The 12,797-nt window shown below is 47.5% G+C and overlaps 1 protein-coding gene across 7 annotated transcripts in view; it reads left to right on the top strand.

Moving 5' to 3' along the window:
- The window catches only part of PHACTR4 (phosphatase and actin regulator 4), a 49,456-nt gene that overhangs the window by 19,166 nt on the left and 17,493 nt on the right, over window positions 1-12,797 (top strand). The window contains exon 2 of one of the 7 annotated variants that reach the window (XM_064731458.1): window positions 483-581. The exons of 3 other annotated variants lie outside the window; for them this stretch is intronic. Coding sequence is in view for 2 of the 4 variants with exons in the window: in XM_064731455.1 (XP_064587525.1) it covers window positions 11,158-11,203 (46 nt within the window). In the remaining 2 variants the exon portion in view is untranslated. Of the gene's footprint in view, window positions 1-482; window positions 582-6,395; window positions 6,700-10,581; window positions 11,204-12,797 lie in introns of those variants that run through there. 3 more of the 7 variants (XM_064731459.1, XM_064731455.1, XM_064731460.1) reach the window with 3 other exon arrangements.

Raw genomic sequence — 12,797 nt, 5'->3', positions numbered from 1 at the left:
ATCTTTGCATGCACAGACAATCCCCATGGCTGGTCACGAAGCTTTACCTCCTCAGTGCTGGAAGCCAAGAGCCCTGTATTAAAGACAGAATAAAAAGATGGATCTTTTATTATAATTTCCTTGAAATTCCTCTGCATTTATGGCTATTTGTTCTCCAAGTGCTAAGCTCAGGACTACTGGGTTGATCCTGGAGCTGAGGTAAGATGGAGCTGAGCTGAAGTCCAAGTCGGTGCCCTTTGTTCCCTTCAAGCCTGGTGCTTTGTGTGCATTGCTGTCCTTCCCTGGTTGGATATTAACTGCACTCACAGTGCTGCATGGCTGGCGCTTGTTTGAGCTGGTGTGCTTGGAATGGCCATTGGGAATGCACAGGGAAGCGTAAATCCTTTTGAGCTGTCAGCCTCCGCCAGCCGTGGGTGGGTGGGGGAGCCTTCCTTGGCTCACTGCCCTGGCTAATTAAAAATGAAATTTGCTGTTGTCTTCAGATTTTAATTCATGCTCATCCCTGAGGACGAGTGGAAGCCAGGTCTCCGGGCAGCTGCAGTGAAGTTTCAGAGCTGTCCATACATGGTATTCTAGAACAGGTACGCAGCTTAAAATTTGCTCACGACCCTGCCTTGATGTGCACTAACTTGCAAGCAGGGAGAAAGGCAAATTCCTGCTGTTCCTTAGGCAGGTTACCAGAGTCTGGAACTGATCTCAGTGGAAAGCATTTGTCTTTTAAACAAGGTGCAGCACAGAGCATTTCCTTACCTACCTGAAAGCATTACTGGAAATAAGTCGAGTGCACTTGACAGGTTAGCAAAATACTTTGAGACATTGTCCTGACAGCCTTTTGTTCTTAAATTTGTTCTAGTTCTTAGTGTAATTAATGTACTGAGTGCTGTCAGGGTGCTTGGGGCACTCAATGGCATGTTGGTGCTGTTTTTCTGCCTGCTGTATTTGCAAGTGGTTCAGCTCAGCCATCCTTCTAGTTAGCGTGGCATTTCTGAAAATTAATACCCAATAATTCCTCCCTGAACAAGTTGAGGAGGTGTCTGAACTCTTGTGCCTTTCCCTCCTGAGCTACGAGCCAAATGTTTTACAGAGATTATTTGCTGACCTGCCAGAGACCTCGTGATGCTGTGACACCCCATTTTGAGTGACTTTTGAAGGTGGTCTTGTAGTTGTACCCATATCTCTGGCTGGGGGAAAGCAGAGGTTAATTCTGCTGGGTTTGTGCTTTCCTGGCTCAGCTGTGGATGTGCTGGGATGGAGATGCCTCGGCCTCCAGGCTGGTTGGAGCAAGGTAGTGGCAAAGGTTGATGTTGAGTGAGAAATGTCTTTGCCGGAATGCTTCATGACAGAATTGAACAATCTTATTCCTTGTGTGAAGAGATAAGACCTTGTAGGATATGTAGTCGATCCTCTGGGCAATTCAGGATGATTTGCTGTGAAACAGTGAGTGTGGAGTTCCTGTGGCTCAGTAAGTAGGGCATGGAGCAGGGCAGTAGGTTTCCAGAGTTTCTAGTTTTCCTTTCAACTTGTTGGACCTTAAATTCACCTTGCTCCTGGAACATTGCCTGTAAATTCTGTCCAGGGATTTTAGTAGCTGATTTTACTGGGTTTGGGAGTAGAAGAGGAGCCTGCCTGGAACCAGGCACAAGCAAGTTTAGTATAAATGTGATTTTTGTTATTACTGTTTCTTCGCACAGGAGCAATGTGTCCAGGTTGAGTGGTAAACCTGGTCTTTTAAAAACAAAATACCGAATGTTCTCATTATCTTGCTGCCTTTGTGAGCTGTGGCTGCCAGTGTCAGCTGAGCTGTTGGCTGGACAAAGCTACTCCCAGGCCCTCAGGCTGGTCCCGAGGTGCAGTCCCAGTGTGAACATTTGGATGCTGTCACTGCTGACATCACCGCTTTATCTGCCTGGCTCTCCTTTGTCTTGGAAAGGAGCCCTGGCTCTGGCTGCTGAAGGTGTCTTTTGTTTCCTGAAACAAACAAGAAACCAGAGATACCAGGTGGCTTTTTTACAGGTTGGGCCCATCCAGCTGTGTGGAAGGAGTGGATAACCATGACTTGCTTAGGGAGAACATGGCTCTTCAACCCAGCCTGAGTTTGTCTCGCTTTGTGAAGTAGAGATTTTAAGATTTCAAAAGGATTCGCTGTCTGGGTTGTGATAAATTTGTCCGATAAATGTGCCCCGCAGGCTCTGGGGGCCGCAGAGCTCCGCTGTGGCCGCCAGAGGGCGCGCGGGGCCGGGCCAAGGCAGGCCGGGCCGGAAGTGGCGCGAGAGGGGCTGGGGGGCAGTGGGGACAGGGGGACAGCGGGGACAGCACAGGGGAACGGCTTCCCGCTGCCAGGGCCAGGCTTGGGTGCGGTGTTGGCGAGGAACCCATCCCTGTGAGGGAGGGGAGGCCTTGGCACAGGTTGTCCAGAGAAGCTGTGGCTGCCCCATCCCTGCAAGTGTTCAAGGCCAGGTTGAACAGGGCTTGGAGCACCCTGGGATAGTGGACTGTGGCAGGGAATGGAACGAGATGAGTTTGAAGGTCCCTTTCTACTCAAACCATTCTAGAATTTTGAGAATTGAATTTCTGTAGGAGATTTCTGCCCTCCTTCTCCTTTTTGGGGGGGTAGAAGAGACAAACCATGACAGTGCAGCCAAGCAGTGGCTGTGGACAGTGGCTTTCATAGGCAGTGCAGTGGGGTCTGATTTGGCACCATGTTAGGCTCAGTGCCAGCGTAGCAACACTGGCCTAATTGGTATAGCACAGCCTCCCACTGCACTTGAAAGGTAGAATTTAATAGTGTTCTGCACTCCATGAGAAAATCCCCTATAAAAACACGTCCTGGTTCCTGTGCTCTGTTCCCCCGTGCGGTTGGAAGCAGCTCTATGTGCTGCTTGCTTTGTGTGCTTTCCCTTTCCTTCCCCAGCCCCACTGCTCTAAGGGGCTCGTTTCCAGGGTGAGCAGCAAGTCATGGCTTGGCAAGGAAAATGCTGCTGGAGGCTCTGTGGTGATCCTGGCTGGCTGATCAACCCCCTCTCCCCAGGAAGGCAGAGTTAGGCAGGGATCTGGGGCTGGACCTTGATCCTTGAGAGGACTGTAACCAGCCTTTGTCACGTTTTTTGTTGAAATTCAACCAAAATTATGAAAAAACCTGCCCTTCTCCCCTCCAGCTCTTTGGTCTTAACATTAACTCTTGGAAACTGAAGTGGTGATTAGGAAAATAAATAGGGTCCCTTCTTGCAGGGAAGACGGGTTTGTTCTGCCCAAGCATTGAAGGTTGCAGGGGTTAAGTTACATTTAGCTTTGGGAGAGGAAAGGAAAATCTCTCCAAGTAATTAACTTCGATGCTGACGCTAATGAAGGGGCTTTCAAGGCTGGAATTCGTGGGGGGATGATGGGAATCCCCTGCTGAATCAATGACATTAGGGTTGTAGGAGTGATTCCGCAGTTATTACGCTGAAATTATGTTGAACATGGAGTTAATCCTGTTATCTCTCAGATAACTGAGCAAACTGAGTGCTCTGGATAACTCTAATGGGATTATGTGTGTCAGTCTGGCACCCTTGCCCTGTTCAGAGCTTTTTCTTATGTTCCTTCTCAGGATAAAGTATTGATCAGGCTTCCTAGAGTTAATGTTGGGAGGTGGCGTCTGGGGCAGCGTGTTGTGGCAGTGCTGGGTTATTTTTTAATGAGTTTGACAATGAACAGCCTGTTGCCTCCTGAAACCATTCACTCCTCCACAGCAAGGATCCCTTAAGCCCATCCCTAAACAGATATTTAGGAAAAGAACTGAAGAACAAGGACAAGTTTAAAAGGAGACCTCCCTGTGTCACACCTTCCTGGCATCAAGGATCTGCCATTGAGTGAGACGATGTCGTTCTATGATGGAGACTACTCTGGGCCATCATATTTGTAGAGAGTAATTAGTTCTGGCTTGAAAATTACATTTTACACCTGTGATAGCCTGTGGTGATTGTTCTAAACACAAGTGGGGTGGGGTGCTTAAAAGGGATTATCTGTAGCTTGGTTTTAAGCAGTGGGATAAATTGCAAGGTAAAACCAGGAACCAAAAGGACCCTGGAAGGGGGACAGAAGAGCCGTAGTTGAGGCGCTGGCTGTGGCCATTCCAGCCAGGTCGTTTTCCTGCTGGGCACGGACCTGCAGGCTGTGCTGGCCTGCCTTCTGTGCAGGGTTGGAATGAGCTGGAATGGTGCTGGTGCTGCCACTGCCAGGGCAGGCTCCAGCAGCACAGAACACAGGGACTGCAGGTGACCACGCGCAGTGGAGAGGTGAAGCCCTACACACCAGTGAGAACTAGAATTTGGGTTTCAAAGTCATGGAAAACGTTTTTCTCTGCTCATTTACCACTAAACCGGGCCTCTTGGTTTCAGCATCGCCAGAATATAGAAGTGATACTTATAACACCCACTAAATGAGCAGATGTTTTTGTGCCAAACCAGAAATCTCCATAAATACAGGAAAGTTCTGTTATTAAAGGATAAGTCAGCTTTTCGTTTCCAAGCTTTGATTCTCTCTCTTTTTTTGTTTTTTAAGGGCTGATCTTGTTAAGAACTGCAGATTTTTTGGTGAGGTTTTATTTTTATTCTTTTCTGTTCCCTTGAGGAAGGTGAGAATTGTTTTGGAAGATCCAAGGAGCTCATTTACTGCAGAAACAGCCCTCAGGGTTGCTAATGACAAAGTGTCTGGGCTGTCTCAAAGAAGGCACCCAGAGGATGTGGGGGCTGGTGTAGCCACGGGCCACCTGGGATTTTGGACCAGTTTAAGTGCCCAGAGGCCAGCCAGCCCTGCTCTTGATAAGGTGACAGATTTAGATGGCATTGCAGTAGCCTGTAATTCCAGGGACCTCAGGGGATAATTCTCACTGCAAAGGAGTCAGCACCTTCCACAAGCTTTTTGAGATGGGAATTCAGCACAAGAGAAAATCCCTGATTTCAAACCCAAAGTGCAGAGAGAAACAGTTTAATATCTGTTTATACACCATAATTTTTGCGTACCACACTGCTGCTGGTTCTGTACAGACACAGGATGAAGGGAATGAGGTGAAATGAGGAATCTGGGAATGTGTGAAGGGTTATTCCTGCAAGAGAGGGGAGCAACTCAGGGAGAAATAGCTTCCTACAAGGTTAGGATTCTGTACCTTCAGAACTGTTGGTGTTATCTCATCTCTTGACGTTTCCTTTAATTCTATGCAAGGACCTTGACACTGTAAACAATTCCCATGGCCTTGTCCCTGCACTCCTGTGAGTCAGTGTGATGCATAAACAGTGTTGGGTTTGGGGGGCTCAAGGTCTGCATGGTTTGGGACACAATCATCCTGTCTGATTTTTGTGCCTTCTTCCTGGATGGCTTTTGGTGGCTGTGGCTGCCACCGCCTTGTTTTCCCAAGTTCCCTTGGTACTGGCAGAAAATAGGAGCATCTGGGATTGGGATTTCAGGATCAGGCTGAGGGGGCAGGTGGAGTGCTCTCGTTTTGTTTTCAGCTCCCTTGGGCCTCCATAATTATCTCCCCAGTTCCAAAGGGGAAGAGCGGAATGTTACACAGCACAACCCCAGCACTGCTTTATTCACATTAGCAGCAATGTTTTACTAGGTTTCTGTCTTCAGCCTGGCTGCTGCTCAGAGATCCCTTGGTGGTTGAGCAAGGGTCAATATCTGGAGTGGAAGTTCACTCCCTGTCTTGCTGATGGCTCTTGTCTGGGTGTGACCTGAGGTCTGGCTGTGCCACTGTTTAGGGTGGCCCATGGCAGATCTATGAAACATAATTTGGGCAGATGCACTTCCTAAGCGTTATCTTGTTCCTTAAATAGAGAATAAAGCTTGTATCAACATGAATCACAGAGTTGATAAACTGGAATGGTTCCTCTTGGAGTTGTCTTCTTGTATTGGGCAAATATTTATCTGCGTTGTTTCCAAAGGCATATTTGTGCAATAGAAGGAGGTCAGACCTGTAATTACCTGTTAGGTTTACTCTGGCAGAAATGGCTTGTAAAAACACAGTACAATTGAAAGGAAGCTTTTAAACCTTCTCTCTGTGTGCGAACCTAAAGCTGCGGTTTAAAATTTCAAATGTTGTGAGAGTTTTCAGTGGCAAGGGTACAAAAAGTATTTTCCTTGCTGAATTTAAGTGCCCCAAGTGAAACTGATCCACCCTTTCTTTTAATTCCTGAGCTGTGGCAGGGAATTTGGGTTTCTGTTCCAACTGTATCTGCGGGCGATGATCAGAAGCTGAGGTTGTGTGCCAGACTTGCCTTGCATTTTAATCAGGATCTCCTCGCCTAGTCAATAATTAAAGCAGAGCAGGTGCAGAAAATTGGGTGTTCCCCAAAAACTGAACCAAGGCGCTTTTGTAAGCGACGAGTGAGGCGAGTGAGGGGTGGTAGGATGCCCTGGCACTGCCTGGCTTGTGCAGTAATTTGGAAAAAATGTAACTTCAGACTGGAGAGCTGGAGGTGTTGAAGGATAATTTGGATTATTGGTGCGGTGGGGCTGCTGCAAGCCCGTTGGGTTGGCAGAGCAAAGGTGTTTGCTGCAGTTTCAGCTTTGGGTATGAAGAGCAAATCCATCTACTGAGATTTTTGTGAAACGTTTAAAAGAGGAAGCAACTTTCACAGAGGAATCTTGCTGCTTTTCTTTCCAATTACTGTGTGAGCAGAGAGGCTTGCAGCTGAAGTTTGACATCTTGAAGGATTAGAGGTAGGAAGAGGAATTTGGGATCATGAGTCTGTGGACTTTGACCTATACGCTGAAGACTGACTTAGAGTTAAATATACTCCTCCCTCTCAGGGTTAATTGCAGTTTAATCTGAATTTAGAGGTTTCATATTTACTATATTTTTGCTGTTAGCTTTTGTTGTTAACTAGCAGTGTTGTGCAAAACAGAGTTTGTCCCATGGGTTTTATAAGTGGCATAGATGTACTTACTCTGCTGGAGGACTTGTTTATGTTGGATAATGTCTGCACAGAGCTGTGAAGTCTTTAAGAGTTGGGTTTGTTCTGTAAGGCTGTTTGTGATGGATGTGACTGTGCAGCAGCCGTGCTCTTGGGAAGAGCACTGTGTGCTGTGCTGGGCCAACTCTAAAAACTTGTGCTGGGCAATGCTTTGGAAGGAGGGGAATAGATTTTGATTTTCTTCATCCTTGTGTTTTGAAATGGGGGGCCTCAGGTGATGTCAGTTTATACATTTTTCTCTGAATATCTTGAGTTTTTGCTGCAGGAGAGGGTTAAACAAGAGTTAAGCTAAATGCCATTCCTGTTTCTTCTGTAAACAATGCAATAATTAATGTAATTTTCTTGTTCGTGTTTTTGCCTAATGCGTTCCTAATAATGTAGCTGGAAGTGGCAGATGGGTATCCTGCCTCTTAATGCTTCCCTGTTGGGAACATGCTGATGCTTTGCTAATGCCTGATGCTTTGCTGGAATGTATCCTATATGTGTGCTTCCTTTGGCTTCTGTACAGACTTTCTTTTAATGCTGCTTCAAGGTGCTCCAAAAAGTTGTTCATCAGCTTTGGAGTTTCCCTTGCCTTGAGATGGCAAAGCCATGAATCACCATAGTGATCAAATTAGGGTTAGTCAAGTCAGCCAAGATGTGACTGAATCTTTAATTTTGTCAAGATGACATTCCTCAGCATTCCCTCACTAGTAAACAAGAAAATACTTGGCCTGTGTTGTAATTGCAGGGAGTGGTGAGGAGACGGTGAGGCTTTTCCAGTACTGGGTAAAGCTTACTTCCAATGGAAGTTGTATTTCCCCTGGAAAATGAGGCTGGGGGGTATTTTTGCCTTAAGCTCCTCTGGGCTCACAGCCCAGTTTAGTTACAACTTTTGAGCCCATTCCTTGTGCTCCAGCTGTGACCACAGGGCTCTCCAGGAACACGGCCTCACCTTCCCAAAGGTGGGGCTGCAGGTGCTGTCACTCAGCTCCTTGGCACAGCAGCCTCTGTCGTGGCCAGCATCTGGACTGCTGTGGGACATGGCATGCTCACCTGCCCAGCACAGGGGTGGTGGCCCCGAGCCCCTGGCATGCTGGACCTGCTGCCCTTCGCTGTCTGAGGTGGAGCTCTGTGCTGACTAACTGGAATGCTCTGGGAAATAGGAGTTTCCCTCTTGGAAATGTCACAGGAAGCATGAAGGAAGTCATGTGGTGTAGGAGCAGTCCAGCTCCCATTTGTCTCATCAGAACCATCAAAGTCTGCAGGACGCAAACAATGTGATGCCAGCTGCCTTATAAATAACCCATTTTCCACTTCCACACTGGCCTTTCATTCCATGTGAGGGGAAAGGAAGAGCGTCACGTTGTGCTCATTTGTTCAGAGTGACTCCCTGCCTGCTGCCCTTGGTGATGGCTGCGCTGCTCAGAAGGGTTCCTCTCTCTGGGCAGACACAGCTGTTATGTGATCATGTAAGATTTTTTCATTTTCTTCTCCCAAAGCTGAAAACAAAAACTGTGGTGAAACCAAACTGATTAGAGGGCTGAAGCACCACTCCTGAGAGGAAGGGCTGAGGGAGCTGGGGTTGCTCAGCCTGGAGGAGAGAAGCTCTGGGGTGACCTAATTGTGGCTTTTCAGTACCTGAAAGGGGCCTGCAGGAAAGGTGGAGAGAGGCCATTCACAAGGAGTGACAGGACAAGGGGGGGTGGCTTCAAACTGACAGAGAGTAGGGTTAGATGGGAGAAATTCTCCCCTGTGAGAGTGTTGAGGGAGTGGAATTGATTTCTCAGAGAAGCTGTGGCTGCCTCCCCCTGGAAGTGATCCAGGCCAGGTTGGACAGGGCTTGGAGTAACCTGGGATAGTGGAAGGCATCTCTGCTCATGGCAAGGGTGTAGTGAGATAAACTTTAAGGTCCCTTCCAACCCAAACCATTCCATAATTCCATAAAACACATCCAGAGTCATGGTGCTGCCCTTCTCCTCCTCCCTGCTAGCCCTCCTGGTGAGGTGGTCCCTGCATGAGGATTTTAGTGGGTGCATCTCCCCCAGTGAAAGAGCCCTACAGGCCCTGTAGCTCCTGCTGGCTCTCTGCTGATGAGCTCTGAGGAAAACGCCCAGTATCACTGGTTTAAACAGCTCCATCGGCAGGGATGGGATAATGCTGGAGTCCTTCTTAATGTTCCTGTGGCTGAATCATGGAACACAAATGTCTGAGTCACCCTGGGTGAATGTAGCATTTCACGTCGGTGTGAACCGAAATGTGAACAGCACTGCCTTTATTAGAGGAGCTAATATTGGGCTCATGGGTTTCATTAGATTTTAAAATGAAACAATACAGAAGAGTTCCTTTTACAATGTATATAAACAGATTATGAACATGGAAATGCCAGGGGTTTAATGGGATGCTGGGCTGGATGGAGAGGAAATGAAACTTCAGAAGAAGGCCATGTACCCCATGTTTGAGTGTTTGCTGCCTGTTGTTTTTTTTTTTTATTTCAGCCATCTGCCTCTCCTTAAATCACATAAAATTTTCATGTAACTGGTGTTTCTTCGTTACTGTATTTTAAAAGAAAATGCTGAAGGGACAATCAGCTGTTTCCCATTTTGCTCTCCTTTAGAAAGCTTTTTGCTATTCCAACTTTTTCATCTTAAGAAAGTCATCACCTGTCCCTGAGGAGTAAAACAGTTGCTCTGGTTTCTTCTGGTTGCTGTGCAGCAAAGTCAGATGGTCTTTCTCATTATTATGGGAATTTTTGCCTTTTATTACTCTTCCTTGCTTGAAGTGTTGGCTTTCCTTTATCCTGGATGTCCAGTGGGACAAGGGCAGGTTGCTTTGTCCTGTGTTTTTCCCCAGGGGTGAAACAAAGCCCTCTGAAAGCAGAGGGTTTCTTAGGAGCTGCCCTCATGCTCTGACCTCAGGCTGCAGCTGAGGCGGGGACATTTTTTGATGTTTTGTTTTCTGGGACAGAATTTGCACCTTTCCTTTCAGATGTGGAGCTGAAGGATGGGCTGATGGGTTTTTCTGGCCTTGAGTTCCCTTGAAGATAATGATGCTGGTGTTACTTTTGGGTTTGTGGTGCTTTGTGCATGTTGTCAGCTGTTTTCTGGTGGGGTTTTACTTTCTCCCCTAAAAGAGCAGAGGGTGGCTGGTACTCCTGAATGATGCTTAAGGCCAGAGCCAGCTGCAATTTGAAAAACAGATTTGTATCTCTTTGCTCCTGGGGCACCACAGACCTACTTTAAATGAATAAATAAAGATTTTCCTGCTTCTCTGTTGTAGGGTGTATAGGGTAAATGAGCTGTAGGTTCACAGAAGTCCTTGCCCAAATTATAGTGATAAGTGAAGGAATCCAAATGGACATATTTAAACTTTGGAGATCTTTTATTGTGAGGCAGATGGCTGAGGGGGATGTTTGTTACCTTAACCATCAAGTTGTGACACATGAATAGAAACTAAACTTTTACTTTCCTTGTTAAATTTAAATTTTCCATTGTTAAATTTAAATTACAAGAGAAGACATGCTACCTGGTAACTTTAGTGGAGAGGGGAATTGCATGAAATTGTATTTTTACATTTGGCTAGATGCATATCAGCTCAGACTGTCTTTGAAATTCCCTTTGCTCGGGGGTAATGCAGCTCCCACAGCACTTAGAGAGCGGCTGTCTCATCCCTGACTGCCTTAGTTTGTGTTTAGCTGGCACAGGTAGGCTGGAAATTCCTTCATCCCATTTTGGGAGGTGAAACCCCTTGGTGTGTTGCTGTGCATGGATTCTCCAAGCCCGTCCCTGAGAAGAACACTCTGCTCTCCTTCTCCTCGCTCCCAGCTTTCCTCTCCTCTTGCTGAACGGGATGCGAGGAAGGAGCGAGGGGTGTTGGTAATTTGGATTGTGCAGCTCAGTGGCTGGATCCTGGCTGCCTGTCTCCTCCCCTTCCTGAGCTTCGCCCTAGCCAGCTCGGCTCTGGAATGACAGGCATTCCTGCGTGAAGGGAGCTGGCACGGACACTTATTTATGAGGATCAAGTGCCTAGGCATGGGGCACAGGGCGAGCAGGACCTGTGCCGGACCATCGGACACCGTGGCCTGAGAGCTGGGAGTGCCTCCTGACCAGCCTCCTTCCTCATCCGGAGTGTGGATTTACCGTTTAGAGGGTGAAGTGTTCTCCGCGTAGACTTTTCCTCTGTTCTCCTCCCACCTCTTCCCGGAGAGCGCTCCGAACAGGATCCCATGGGGCAGCCGCACTTCTCGAGACCGGTAAATCCAGGTGCTCTTGGTGAGTAATGCAGGGCAGGGGAGACCAGGGAGCTGTGGGGCTGCAGCAGGCCAGCACTGCAGGTGAAACTGCAGGAGCAGTTGGGAGGAGTGGAATGTGGAACTTGTGTAACCTGCGCCCAGCTGGGGAGAGAAACTAGAGAAATAACTCCATTTCCTTCCATTCTCTTACTGATTTCACGTGCAATCACTGTGCAACACGTCCTCTGGTCTTCAGACAGGCTCCAAGCTGCTGTTCTAAGGAACAGCCTCTGGCTGGCGTGGATTCAGGGATACTGCATTTGCAAAGCACTTGGACAGTGGGAATGTTCACCTGCATGGGCCAGGAGTCAGCCCTGAGAGTGAGCTGGGACCAAAGCCACCAAGAATTGCCTCCCTGTGATTGATGTCACCCATCTTTTGGGGCAGCTGCAGCAGTTTCAGGGGCAGAAGGGCTTGGCAATCATCTCCCTGCTTGTTTTCCCTCTCCATTGTGAAGTATCTCAGTAACAGGCTGGAGAAAACACGACTGCGTAAGCTCTAGGAGCAGCCCTGCTTCCCGAGTGCTGTGTGGGGTCGGTGTTGCTCCAGGTCTGTCGTGGGTGCTGTTCCCAGCACTGGCTGTGAGGAGATTTTCCACATCCCGCTGCTGCCTTTCTCTCATTCCCACTTGCTGTTAGCTGGCTGGGCTCAATTGTTCACCCTCATCTGTAAAGTGGAATTTTCTGATTTTCAGAGAAGAAATGGACGTTGGCAGACAAAGATCACCCTCAAGATACAGACTATTATCTTCATTATTTTTCACTTCTGTAACTTTGACCCTATCAAGCATTTCTAGGGCTCAGATTAAACCAGTGATTCTCTTCCCCACCATCAGTTCACTGCAGCTAGTCTGGTTCAAGAGTTGCTAAAAATAATGTGATAGAGTGGAAGGGAAGTAAAACTTCAGTTGACTTTGTACTGTGGAGATTAACAGCATCTTCTGCTTGGATTTACTTACTGTTAGAAGCTGACCTGGTCAGTCTTAGGCTCTTTCTCTCATCAAATGCCAAGAACAGCAGTAATTTCCAGGGAAGTGGGCTTGGTGTAATGATATTGTGCTTTCTGGAGATTGGGGCCAGCAGACCTGGTGTTTCCTCAACTGCTCATTTGCTCCCTGAAGTCTTTTTTCATGGCACAGCTCTCAGGGTTCCTACTGATTCAGTCTGGAACTTGAGGAGATGGTTCTTGCATTAACTGTGTCAGGATGCTGTTAAGGAGAGTCCTGTGAAGATTATGGTGATTAGAAACATACAAAACACAGGGAAGCTGAGGGCTGGGACTGTTTGAGGCTGCTTTGTGACCACAACCTTTCATTCCTTTAAGGTCAGGATTCACTTCTTCCCTGGACCATTCAGGAAAATGCACACAAGTTTTTAAAGCTGTTTTAGGGAAGTTTAGAAACATTTACCCCAAGTGCTTTTTTGGATACTTTTAACAGCATTTCACTCAAAGAGTGTTTGCTTTTTGAGTTGTTGCTGTTTGCTTGGAAGCTTCTCGGATTCTTGACTGCTCTGCTGGACACAGCAGGGTGGGAAGGGAAGGGAGTTGGGTCCTCTCCAGCCTGTGCATCCACA

Source organism: Zonotrichia leucophrys, chromosome 23 (assembly GCF_028769735.1).
Source record: "Zonotrichia leucophrys gambelii isolate GWCS_2022_RI chromosome 23, RI_Zleu_2.0, whole genome shotgun sequence".
NCBI lineage: Eukaryota > Metazoa > Chordata > Aves > Passeriformes > Passerellidae > Zonotrichia > Zonotrichia leucophrys.
Note: the sequence above shows the minus strand (reverse complement) of the source record. Positions and strands in the feature narration are given on the sequence as shown.